General features: G+C 31.3%; 2 protein-coding genes across 4 annotated transcripts; one reads left to right on the forward strand and one right to left on the reverse strand.

Annotated features, from left to right (window-relative positions):
- Positions 1-22: 22 nt before the first annotated feature.
- On the reverse strand, positions 23-1,474 carry LOC21405927 (transcription factor bHLH36). Its single transcript, XM_010109766.2, has 3 exons — positions 956-1,474; positions 466-834; positions 23-364 (listed from the first exon to the last, which is right to left on the reverse strand). The coding sequence occupies exons 1-3, from the start codon at positions 1,340-1,342 to the stop codon at positions 284-286; spliced, it is 837 nt and encodes a 278-aa protein (XP_010108068.1). The 5' UTR covers positions 1,343-1,474; the 3' UTR covers positions 23-283.
- Positions 1,475-7,685: 6,211 nt separating this feature from the next.
- Positions 7,686-12,071, forward strand: LOC21405928 (YTH domain-containing protein 1). Of its 3 annotated transcripts, none has more exons than XM_024173307.1 (9): positions 7,686-7,920; positions 8,426-8,538; positions 9,265-9,494; positions 9,573-9,824; positions 9,919-9,995; positions 10,099-10,471; positions 10,923-10,979; positions 11,628-11,689; positions 11,781-12,071. In XM_024173307.1, exons 2-9 carry the CDS (start codon positions 8,430-8,432, stop codon positions 11,845-11,847), a joined length of 1,227 nt encoding a protein of 408 aa, XP_024029075.1. In that variant the 5' UTR covers positions 7,686-7,920; positions 8,426-8,429; the 3' UTR covers positions 11,848-12,071. The 3 variants fall into 3 exon arrangements, with proteins under 3 accessions (XP_024029075.1, XP_024029076.1, XP_024029077.1); XM_024173308.1 differs by having other exon boundaries at positions 8,426-8,520; XM_024173309.1 differs by lacking the exon at positions 9,573-9,824.
- Positions 12,072-13,255: the final 1,184 nt, after the last annotated feature.

Below are 13,255 nucleotides of genomic sequence, written 5' to 3' on the forward strand. Positions count from 1 at the left end.
TTTTTTTTTTTTTTTTGCTCCATTTCTTCTTTCAAACATCATGATCAAAATTATTCACGTGATACAAAACATGTACTAGTAGATAACCTTTTTCTAATTTGAACATCTCAAGATAGGCGCCAAACTCTATATATCACCAATAATTCCAAAACCAAGAAGTTGGATCATGAAATAAAATCATGACAGGCCATAATATTAGATGACCAAGGAAAGCTTCTAAGGACTAAAATTAACAATCACCCGGCCAGATATATACACACATATATATACACAATCAGATTCATCAACATTCAGAATATCTTATCAAGTTCTTCAATTTCTGTTCCAACTCAGTAAGATCCACGCTTCTCACGCCACTCACAGCCTGTAATTACACACACACATGTACACTTATCAAACTATTTCCTTATTTCAAGTTCATATCATATACATACTTAGCAAACAGTAAAAAGAAAAATATATTACCTCGGATTCAATGGTGTGAAGAAATCTTTCGTTGACTTTAGCGGAGACGCAGCTGACGACGTTAAGCCCTTCTGCGACCAGAACTTGAAGGACTGTCGCAAGTGGAAGCCCTTGTTTAAACGCCGTATTTACGACAACTTCAACTCCTGCCTTACAATGTACAACACTAATTGTGGTTTCTGAGTTTTGATCATGATCAGAGGCAATATCATCACCAATGCTACTACTTCCGCTGGGAGTGGATACAACTAAATATTTGGAGAGCTTTCTTAACTCATCTCTTTTTTCACTCAACTTTTCGATCTTTTTTCCCAAGTCTTTTATGTGATTTGCTGCTTCATGTATTTGATCGGATATAGACCTCTTTCCCTGAAATTAGTACCAACATTATTACTATACTTAAGTGTTAAAACGAATTAATTAGTATAATATTTTTATTAAAAAAATTCACTTGAAAAATTGATCAGCGAAAGTACTAATTATATTTTACCTTGAGATATTCAAGAGGGATTAGAGACCGTAGGGAATCATAAAGGGCAGCCATTTCTCGTCTTCTTTGCTTTTCAGTCTCTCTATGTACGACCTTCTTCTTCTTCTTGTCACCATTAGGGTTTTGGTGATGATCATCATGACGGTGATTATCTTTTTCGCAGAAGGGGACAATGGATTGTCTACGGCGCTTGAGGGAAATTAGGTCATGGCCGTCCTGAGAAGCCGCCGGCGGGTAAACTTGATCATGATCATCTTCATGGATTTCATGGTGAAGATGGTATTGATGATCATTTTGATATAATTTGCAGTGAAAAGTGGAGATAAGTTGGAGAAGCTCTTGATCTGTGGCTTGGTCATATTGGAACATGGAAGGAATATAATCCATGTTGTAATATTGCCCCAAATTAAATCTTCTGTGCTTCTCTCTCTCTCTCTCTCTCTCTCTCTCTCTCCACCCTTTTTTGTCTCTCAAAGTGGAAGTCCAGATAGGAATATGCTTATAATTATTTGGGCATGAAATCTTTTATGGGGCCAAAGGGTCCAAGATTTTGTTGTGATTTATATTGAATTGTCTCTCGAGGTCTGACCTCACCCTACCTAGATATCTACTACAGTTACTCCTAAGTTTTTGTTTTCAAAGGCACTGTGCATTTAGACGACAGGGAATAAATACCACACGCGCTATATTCATTCACACGTGAGAAACTATTTTTGCCTAAGATAGATACGGACTAACTAGACCTTTAAATCTACACATTTTAAACGTGGGATTTTTCATTAAATATAAAAGGGGGGAAAAAAGGAAAGAAAAAATGGGCTTAGGTATAATTAATTGTTGAAACAGTCTATCTATTAAAGGGAATGAATGGTAAAAAGTTATCAGACATGTATGCATGTTGTGTTTGATAATCATCATCACTAATCCCAAAAGTCTTAAAAGTTTTTCACATTTCTTTTTTTGTTCACATATTGTAGTCGAATTCTGCATTTAATGGTAAAATCACAAAACCGAGCTAAGACAATATTATAATTAATAATTACGGTTGTAACTAAAAAAGGAAAACAAAGTACAATAATATCAAGAAGATCTTCTATAAAATGGAAGATTAATCAGTTGTTGCAGAAGTGGAGGGATCTTTACGACTGAGCATGATCAATAAAGTTAAAGAAAAAATAGAGAATTTACCCATTACTCTTGATAAATATCCTTTTATTAGTATAATTATTTGACTAAAAAGGTTATGAATCATTATAAGTAAAAGGTAAAAATCATAATCCATACACTTTTAAGGGTATTTGTCAAGATTATCCCAAATATGTTTTATTATGGATTTTTATTTGGGCCAAGAAAACGACAATACACTCCAATGATAGAAGAGATTGTGCAGACACATATATCATATATAATTAATTTTTTATAATAACGTTATGAGGGAACATGATTAGGTTTTGATTATGGGGTTAGACCAAAGATCATATATATATTGTGAGCATATGATCATCACTAAGATGAGGATTTGGAAGTCCTACTTCATCTCTTTCTACCTGGCATCACAACCTGTAAAATATTGATGCCAGTATTATGTGCAATAAGACACGATGGATTTTCAAGTCTGCATTAGATATAAGGAAAATTAAATACTATATAAATATATATATTTTTCAGCAATACAAAAACCTAAACTTTGTGCTCCTCATAAATTTCTGTTATATTAATTTTCTTTTGATCTGTTTGCTAGTCTTTGAAGTTTCATTAATGTGTACGTACGAGTCTTTTGACTGTGTAAGTAGTCAGATTTAGGTGCTACAGAGAGTATGATTGGAAAAATTAGCTGAAATTTAAGTAAAGTGAGTGAAAGTTTATAAATACTATGTTTAGTAGGAGGGATAAAAATTAGAAAAGGAAAAAGCAAAATATTATCAAGATGAGGAAAATAAATAGAAAGGACTAAGGAGGGAGCTTTTATAATATGGGTGTACAACAAACTATTTTAACCATTAAAACCAACCAAATCAAATCAAACTAAAAGAAATCCAAACCAAATCAATTAATAATCTGTTTAGTTTGCTTTAAATTTTTAAAAAACCAATTACATTAGTTTGGTTTGTGATTTTATTCCTAAAAAAACCCAAACCAAATCAAACTAATTTTTATCTATATAATTTTCTTAAAATTATATATATTTCATATATCTATAACTTATTTATATTTAAGAAACTCTTTTATTCTAAATTTAAATAATTATAATCCTAGAAATTTTTATCATAACCTATATATACAGTACTAACAATGCTTCTGCGGTCTACCCTTAAGCTCTATCAGCTCATCTCTTCTCATTCTTCACTCCTCTAGATTTTGTTCGTGATTCTCTCTGAAGTCTTGCCTCTTTGTTAATGTGAATATATCATATATAATATTAAGTGTCTCTAATTTACCTATATTTATTTTCTTTCATATACATAAAAAAGTTGAATATCATATTCAATCATGAGTCATAACTAATATTATATAAATATATCTATAATTTAATTGCTTTGATTTCATTTTGTCTTTAGAAGAAAGAGAGAAATAGATAAAAGATGACACAAAACATTTGTACCAGTTATGTTGAGACTCTCAAGATGTTGTAAAATATTAGTTCAAACCAATTAGAAAAATCAAATCAAACCAATTACAATCGGTTTGGTTTGGATTGGATTAGATCTCTTAATTGTTATAGTTGGTTTGAAAATCTCTAAACCAATTGATAATTAGTTTGATTTGCATTTCACTTAAAATAAACGGTTTGGTTGGTTTGTACACTCCTATTTTACTAGATACTTACTTTTGGTGGAAGAGGAAAAAAAATAAAAAAAGAAAGAAAGGAATAATTAGAAAAGTGGAAATAAAATGTGTAACATAAAAGGAATAGTTTATTTTACATTTATGAAGATGAATAAGTGTGATAGGTGTGTAAATGGCTATTTGACATATCATTTATTTTGTCAATCAAATACTTTCTCCACTTTTTTCTTTCCAAATTGGTAGGATTAAGAAAGCTGTAGATTTCTAGAGGGCCGGCAAAATGAACAGCTCCTGACATCTTCTCAATTATTGCTCTCTCTCTCTCTCTACTATATTATTATTATTATTATTATTATTATTATTATTATTATTAGAGTCAAGACGACAAACATAAAACAACTCTAAGAAGAAAAAATCTGTGCCATGTCACATACATAATGCCTGTTTTCTATTAATGCGCTTTTCTTCATTTAAGAAGAAATTTTCTATTAATGATTATTATAAACACCATGTGAGTCATCCCACCCATCTATACACATACTTATAATAGTATAATGAACAGAAGAAAATATTCTATTTATATTAATGTTTATTTTCTTCTTTAAAATATATAATATTAGATTTGGATATATTCATATAATGACGGTTGGTGAAGTCCCTCGTGTGAAAGTAATTAGGATGTCGAATCATTAGTTTTTATATAAATATATCGATTATGTAATTTTATTGGTGCATATATAGCTACTTCTAAGAAAATAAAAAATTAGACAGAAGTTTGACCTTGTACAGAAACCATTTAGCTTTCCTCAGCAACCTAAAAACCATTTTTTCTTTAATGTGGTTTTCTTCTAATTATTTACTTGAAAACTAATAGTAGTCATATATGTTCAATTTGCGGCTATTGACTAATGACTGGTCGGCTGTAATAATTAAAACATTACAAAAAAATGTGCTTATTTGAATATTGCGTCTAATTATATGTTACGAAAAGATGTACTCACAATTTCTCCAAAAAAAAAAAAAAAAAAAAAAAAAAAAAAAAAAAAAAAACTTCAGCCATTTTTTTGAAAAACTGAAAACGATGGACATTAATTTAATTGAGTAGCCAAAATTGGCCACCCCACAGAATTCCCCTACAAAATGTTGGTAGCTTATAATTCTTGGAGATGGGGAAAGAAAAAGAAAGTTTGATAATACAGAGGAATGTACAATGACTTTTTGATTAAATTAAAAATAAAAAGTGGAGTTCATTTTTAATTTGGAGACCGTCTCCGGCAGGCCGTCTTACTAATAGGATCAGTTTTCTAACCGTTAAATTTAATCAAAATCAAATGAGATTGAAAAAGTATGTATAATAGACAGTTTATGATGCAGATCTAATGGTTGAAAAAATAAAACTATCAGTAATTTTATTTTTCTAATCCTATGAGAAAAACTCCATTCTAATTTTAGACGATGATTAATAATATTTAAGTTTGCCGACTAGTGATTAGAAGTAAAATAATTTTCCTTGTGAGGTTCTGGATTGCTCCAGAATATTAACAAAAATAAAGAAAAATGAAATGAGTGTTGAATTAGTAATACGTTAATTCCGCAGCATATTAATGCTTATTGTTATAAGACTTGCGCTTGGTATTTGTAGAATGAAATCAAATATGTCGAAAGGTAGGTAGTGATATGTGTTTACAATCGTTGAGTTTATTTCTTATTTGAGAACCGGGTTTTCATTCATAACATAATAGCAAATCGCTACTCTATATATTTAGGGGGAAAAACTGTACTGACGTTTTTTTTTTTTTTTTTTTTTTTTTTTTTTTTTTTTTTTTTTAAAGAAAATTGAGAGTATATCTTGTTCACATACTTTTAATATTTTATCCGAATGTCACATCAGAATCATATGTTAAAAAAAATACAAACTTAACAATATTTGACGAATATCTAACATCTCTAGCATATTATACATATTTAAGAATAATAAGAAGAATGCCACAATGCCACAAGCGACATTCAATTTTGGATTTATAATACTCTCGTTGGTTCTCCACACTAGAGGCTAGATTAAAGACCAATAAAATGTGTATTTTCGAAATTGCCACGCGAGTCAAAGGTAATATAATAGATTACTACCAGTAATCTACCATATGTTACCAAAACCAACAGTGAGATGATCGACAGTTACAAGTTACCGGCGCGTAATCCCAACAATCCATCTTATTATTTTGTTTTTTGTACACAAAATTCCGGTCATCTCCGGTATAAATTGTTATTGTGTAATCTAGTAGATTAACAACAGTAATCTAGTAGACTAATTCCACCCCCCAAAAAAGAACACAAACGCAAAATTTCAAGTGAAATTTAAACATAACCGAATATCACATACTTCAAATTTCACGAAGCTTCAGTGCCATTAATCCATTTTTTCTTTTGCACTTCACATTTTTTAGGGAAATGAGACAAAATGTCTCCTTAAAATGTTTCTATCTAGATTTTTACTTCTTATTCTTAGTCAATATCATTTTAGTCAAATAACTATATTAATTAAAAGGGTATTAATCAAGAATAGTAGGTAAAAATTAAGACATATATACTTTTAAGGGTAGGTTTAGTAATGAGAAAATTAGTGAACTCACCCTTTAAATACATTGTTTTAAGATTTTTACTATTTACTCTTAATTAATACTATTTTGACTAATATAGTTTTTTAATAAAATGTATTAATCAAGTGTAAGGATAAAAATTCAAGACTCATGCGTTATAAACAGTATTTATCTTTTTTCTCTTTTGTAATTCTCTCCTTTTTATTCTTTGTGTTTGGGCCAGAAATGAAAAAGTACGGCTCAATTGGTTTCTACTATGTTTGAATTCTCTCATCCGGAAAAAGGGGGTAAACATGCTGTTAAAGAACTTAAGTGTATGAGTTTAAATTTTCACATATTATTTTTTATTAATATTTTTTTAATCAAATAATTTTATTAGTTTAAGAGTATTAATCAAAAAATAAGGGATAAAATGCACTTTAGTAATTCTCTCATCCATTCAGTTCTTTTTTCTCTGTCTTTTTTAAATCCCACTGGGCCCAACTAATATCTCGATTACCAGATCAGTCCATGATTTCTTATCACGTTTCATTTGAAGTACAATCACAACAGATAGTTGGACCTTTACGGTGGAGTAAGCCTTGTTTGGTCAGTTGATTTGAATTTTATTAGTTTAAATTTTTTTTATTTTGTGTGGTTTAAATTGTAGTTTGAATTGATATTTTTATGTATAGTTAAAATTTTAATTTAAACAGAAAATAAAATTTGAATTAGTATTTAGTAGGTGTAAAAAATAAAGAGAGTGAGCATTTTTTACTATTTAAAAATGGTTTGAATAATTGAACTTGAGGGAAAGTTAAACTCTAAGTTGGACTGCTTAACTCAATGTAAATGAAAAATATAATTCAAATTACATACTTACTAAACGTCATTTCAAACTGTGTTCACTATTTAAATTGAGTTAAATTGAACAAAACTAATAAAACAAACATAACCTAAAGTTATTTTACTTTACTATTGAGATAAATATTTTCAACCGTTAAATTAATTTTTTTAATAATTAGATTATACATATCTATATTAAAAAATTTTAACACACTAACTATTTTTAGTGTAAATTTAACCGTTAAAATATTAATCTAAACATAAAAACACTTACTCCAACGGCAGTAAAGACTACCCAGCAGATAATTCCTTTGACTTTTCGCTTCAATTTTCAATCACCATCTGTTCTGACTAGATAATAATAAAATCATAGAGCAACCGAGCGACACCTTTCCCATCAGCGGTCCACTAATCAGAACCGACAGTGACGAGTAATCGAATTCTCGTACATCTCACAGACAAAAGTAACAAATATCACCCGGATTCCACACCACCGAAAGAAACCATCCTCGACGTTCAATCGTTGTTCACCCTCACCTGCAGGTAACTATAGCAGGAGAGATATCAGATAATCGGAATTTCATTTTTCAATTAAAAATAACAAAAAAACTGCCCGGAAACTAGGGCTCGGAAATCACTTTAGCAGTTCAGCTTATCGACGTTACTCAGACACTCACTATAACATAACATTCTTGTGCTCGCTTCTCTCTCTCTCTCCCCGACAACGCAGTTCTTTCGATTTCTCTCTCTACAAAGGTAAGCTTTTTTTCTCTCTCCACTCTCTTTAGCTTTCGTTGAAAATCTTACTGATGTTTATTACTTTGTTTCGCATTGGAAGAATTTGAATTTCATTCGAGTTTGTTAGTATTGATTATTGAGGAACTGTTGGAACTGAAACGCCAAAAATTGAGCAATTGAATCGCATTTTCCTTTCCATTTTGTTGTTTTTATGAGCGTATGAATTTTTCGAGCAATGCGTATGAAAAGTGACACTTGAGATAGAAAATTTGTTTTATCTTGGAATTTTTCCAGATTTTTTGGAAAGAAAAAGGGGAAATTGAGCGACGTAGTGGAACTTTACTACTTTCCTATTTTGTGTTACCAATAATTATGCTAATTTTTCGCAGAAATGAATATATTGATATAGTTTAGTTAATACTCCCCTTTTTTTCGTGTTTTATTTAATTATTTTGCTTGAAGTTGTCCTCTGTTATATAATTTTTGTGTTCATATCTGCATTTGCAATGTTGTTGGTTGATAGGGATATGTCTTCTGATACTGCGAAGGAAAATGCTTCGGTAGTTGATTCGTCAGTGACGGAATGGAAACAGGACATGGGGAATTCAGATGATCCTGGTAAATTAAATGATGAAGGTGCCTTTTATTTATACTTTCGAATTCTTGTACTTAAATTGGTCTGGTCTAAGTTACTTGTTCGAAAAATTCAGTCTTTACATTGGATATGCATGAATCGTTTGCCAAATCCAGTAATTTAGTTGAAAATTCAGTTTAATTTGTTACTGTGATGTCACAAGTTATTTTTTTTTTCTCTTTTTTCCTTTTGTTTCTCAGATTACAAGAATTGATAACTGCAATTGATGTATTGTTTAGACGCATCTCTGTATCCAATGAATCAATTATACAGAGGGTAAATTAGTTTGTAGCAACTGTGCCAAACTATAGCCAGAATATCCACATCAGAAACCACAGCCGCTAGTTTTTCAGTTGAATAACAACGATATTAGGGATTGTTCCCTCAAAAAAAAAAAAAAAAAAAAAAAAAAATTTAGGGCTTGTGTTACTTCATACTTGGTGTGATTTTTTTCTACATTTGTCTCTGTTCGTATGTAAAATTGGACACTCTTTATGAACATACCTCTACAGCTCTACTTTGATAGTCCATCTTCACACTAATTCATTTATTCTTTTGTTTGTACTTCAAATGATTTGAAATAAGTAGCTAGATTGATTTTGATGAGTATTCATTTATATGCTTTGTACTTGCAACTTTGCAACATCCATATTTTCCATTACTTTCTCTCAATTTGTCATTTCAAAATTATATGCATTAACTTGTGAATTATGTATATTTCTTTGTAGAGAGCTCAAGTTATAAAGGTGACCATAATGGTGATCCTTCTAGGGAAAAGCAAGTGGTTGAAAATCATGAATGTGTTGCTGATTCAACTGCAACCAAAAGGGGTAAATTGTATGACACTAGGTATTTTATCATAAAGAGTTTGAATCATCAGAACATCCAACTATCCGTTGAGAAAGAAATTTGGGCTACTCAAGTCATGAATGAACCAATTCTGGAAGAAGCCTTTCATGTAAGATTCTTGTATTCCGATATTTTGCTTTGCTTGCCATATTAGTTTTTTATGGAGAAGCATGTACTTGTCTTGCAGAATTCTAGTAGAGTAATCTTAATATTTAGTGTCAACATGAGTGGTTTCTTCCAAGGGTATGCCCAAATGATGTCTTCTGTTGGGTGGAGGCGAGATAATGTTTGGAGCCAAGGGAGTGGTAAATCTAATCCTTGGGGACGCAGTTTTAAGGTCAAATGGCTACAGTTAAATGACCTACCTTTCCAAAAAACTCTTCATCTCAAGAACCCGTTAAATGACTATAAACCAGTAAAAATTAGCAGAGACTGTCAGGTGTGTTCTTTATGTAGTATTTAGTGCTTTCTTGTTGTGTTAGACTGTTAGTATATAGACATTGTGTTAATTTGAAATCCTCTATTCTTTCCAGGAGTTATCTCCCGATATTGGAGAAGCTCTCTGTGAGCTTCTTGATGGCAAGAGTAATTTTGATAGCCTGCAGATTAGGTAACGTATTTAGATAGCCGAAAGCTAATATTCTTGCAACTCTGTCCATTTTAAATTGCATTAGTATTTATTTTTCTTTTTGATTTTTGAGCTATTTCCTCAGGGATGAATATCGTTCGAAAAGGCCCTGTATGGAACCTCCGTGTTCATTAGGAGATGAAGAGTATAATGCGCCCCCAGTGCATCCTTCATGGTCTCAGTCACCCATGCTTTATTCTTCATTAATGTACCAACATCAGACTGAAGCCATTAGATATCAGTTAGCCCATGGCAGAACTAGTGGGGTTACATTTCCTGGAAACTTTAATGTAAATTCTGCAGCGTCAAAAGTTACAAGGATGAAACACTCTTCCAACAATGGGTATCTTCCTAATACACAAATGGATAGGGATGTGGCTTCTCGATTTGATTTGTGGGGCATTAGTGCAGAAAGCCCCCGGGCTAGTGTTCTGACAGAGGACGACTTTCTTGAAATGGTATTATGTATCTCGGTTTCTTTAATTTGTGCCTCTGATTATGTCTGACCCATGTCAAGTTTTGAGCAAAATCTTCCCTTTTTCTTAAAGTAATTTGGAGACATAAAAAAGACATTTCTATCTGGATACTATTAGAAGATCATTCTGTGTTTTGTGGACCACCATTTTTGACCTTTTGAAGAGGGACTGGAACTTTTCCAAAGTCCTTTAATATTCATTGGTACTGGGTATTTCATGAAGCTGAATCAGCACGCTCTAGCGAACTAGAAGTTGTATCCTTATTAGTATTCAGCTTTGCCTGGTTTGTTCAAATTGCTGCAGCATTATTGCTGTAAAAGAATTGAAGTGGCTCTGGGTGTTATTACGTTTCAATGGTTCCATATGAAATTTATATTTACCTGTCATATGAATTCTCCATAATAACTAGCTTTTTCCGGACCCTTTGTTGCAGTCTTACGAAGAATACCTCGAGGCTCATAGCAGAAGCAGCAAACAATTATGTCTTCCTGTCAGTATTCTATCTCACAAACATCTCACTGATTTTTATGTCATTGCCTTACATACGTGCCTTTTAAGTCATGCAATTTTTTGGTCTCCACCAAGTACCAGCAAGTACTGCATCTCTTTGCTTGCTTTTAGGGAGTTGAGAGTGTAGGTTTTTCGTTAGGCTCAAATTGAATAAGCATTGCGGAACATGTCATAAAAGAAGAAGAAAACCGTTGAATGATCTACATTCAAATTACTGCTTCCTTGTTACAACTGTTTTCTTTTTAGATTGACATCTATAGTTCTAAACAACCACATGATCATCTCGGACTTGAACACCCCATTGACGTTACGGAACAATCATTCCTGTTACACTTGAATATTCGGGGTTTAAAAAAAAAATGCTTAACAAAATTCAGGGGCCACTCACACACCCTATTTTAAAAAATAAAATTTATTGTGTAAAGTGGGAGCCATAGGACCCACACCGTATCAAAAAAATAAAATCCAGGGGCCATCATGGGACACAGATCATACTTCCGGGGCCCAAAAGTGGGATTTGGCCAATTTTCTCTACTGGAACACAAATTAATCATTTGACGTAAATCCTGATTTATCTTGAATACTAGCAGTTGTTTTGCCAAGCCGACTCATTTCCCCACTCTGGCAGGCTTCTGGACCTTCACGAATGAAAGAGGACTCGTCAAGAAGCAAAAAGCAGGACGAAGATTTGTATGTCAATCCTTTCTGCTTAAGAACCTGAAAATTCTTATTTGTCTCCACTCTCCATTAGTTAAGCTTGGTGATATGTATGTTTCAACAGAAGCTCGAGTTATGGAAGTGACAGGGGATGCTCAAGGAAGAGGACTCATCATTCATCCCAGAAATAATAAACTCCTAGTGTACTTTTGTGTTTTTTTTTTTAATTTTTAATTTTTTTTTAATTTTTTAATGGTAGTGTTATCCTAATCCCTAGAATTGGGACTTGTTTTGTTGTTATATGTTGTACAAATGTGTACCTTATAATGACGATTCGTAACAACAATTTACTGAGGTTCGTTAGCCAACCTGTACATAAATTGAATTGGCTTCATTGCCCCTACTTTTACGTTTTTTTTTTCCCTTGTTGAGGTTAGGGACGATGTTGCTCTGACGCACTGTTTGTGTATATACATAGAATTAGTTGAGTGACAAGATAATTAAGTAACGTTTGTCATATTTTATGGCATTAGTTAGAAATTTAGGAGACGTTTGGTTCATGGATTAGAATTATAAGATTATAATCATTTTCGATTTACGTGTATTTTTTTAAGAAAAAATACTGTAGCGAATCATGATTCGAATTAGAGTATAAATTTCCCAACTAAACAACCCTTTATTCTCGTTTCATATTTATTTTGAGTGACATTAAGAAAACCAATTTCTTTACTAAGGGCTGGACTATTTTTTATTATTATTATTATTATTATTATTATTATTATTATTATTATTATTATTTTGGGTTGAGGACTATCTATGTTATTTACACCTTGATTAAGTTGGATTTGTTCCTTTTAATAGTTTCAATAAAGCATTTAATAACTTTTGGGCATAAAACAACTCAAACTTTCAAATTTCATCTGGTAATAATTATAACCTACTCACTTACAATATATAGATAATTAGTAAATGAAAATGGAGTATTCCACTCATGTATTCTTTTGTTCCAGTCCTATCTCATTTATTTATCTTCAATAATATCAAGTCATGTCAATTAAATGATATATCAATTAATCTATCATATCATATCAATTGAAATGACATGCTAATTAAAATATTTTAATTGATATATTATTGGAGGGTTTTGCTTCATACTCCTGAACCTATAGTGACAATTAGAATGAAAATTAACTTTTAAGTTCCTTCTCTTTTCAATTTAAGATTTTTACTTAAACATAATAGAAATATTTTATCGTATTTAACTTTGTAAATTTATTAGGTTCCCTTAAATTTATACACATTTTTTTATACTGTAATAACATATAATTATCTGAATTTTATTAATAGAGTGAATTCGCTTTAAACCTAATGGGAGTAAGAGATGCAATACTTTAGTTTTTTAGTTTTTCCTCTTGGCTATTATTCTTAGTTTTATGCATTTTTTTTCCATTATGCTAATGGTAAAAGTAAACCATGTCTATTCCTTAAAAAAAAAAAAAAAAAAAAAAAGGTAAACCATGATCGAGAAACCTTTTCCCCTCAAGGATTAACGAGACAATACATTAACCTTATTAATTAAAAAAAAAAAGTAGTCTTTTC

The sequence above is a fragment of the Morus notabilis genome, unplaced genomic scaffold, assembly GCF_000414095.1.
Source record: "Morus notabilis unplaced genomic scaffold, ASM41409v2 Scaffold87, whole genome shotgun sequence".
Taxonomy (NCBI): domain Eukaryota; kingdom Viridiplantae; phylum Streptophyta; class Magnoliopsida; order Rosales; family Moraceae; genus Morus; species Morus notabilis.

Coding starts and splice junctions, on each gene's coding strand:
- LOC21405927 (XM_010109766.2), bottom strand. CDS start 1,342: ATGGATTATATTCCTTCCATGTTCCAATATGACCAAGCCACAGATCAA. Junction 835..955: donor TCCCTCTTGAATATCTCAAG/GTAAAATATAAT, acceptor TACTAATTTCAG/GGAAAGAGGTCTATATCCGA. Junction 365..465: donor TTCACACCATTGAATCCGAG/GTAATATATTTT, acceptor GTGTAATTACAG/GCTGTGAGTGGCGTGAGAAG.
- LOC21405928 (XM_024173307.1), top strand. CDS start 8,430: ATGTCTTCTGATACTGCGAAGGAAAATGCTTCGGTAGTTGATTCGTCA. Junction 9,825..9,918: donor AAATTAGCAGAGACTGTCAG/GTGTGTTCTTTA, acceptor TATTCTTTCCAG/GAGTTATCTCCCGATATTGG. Junction 10,472..10,922: donor AGGACGACTTTCTTGAAATG/GTATTATGTATC, acceptor CCTTTGTTGCAG/TCTTACGAAGAATACCTCGA.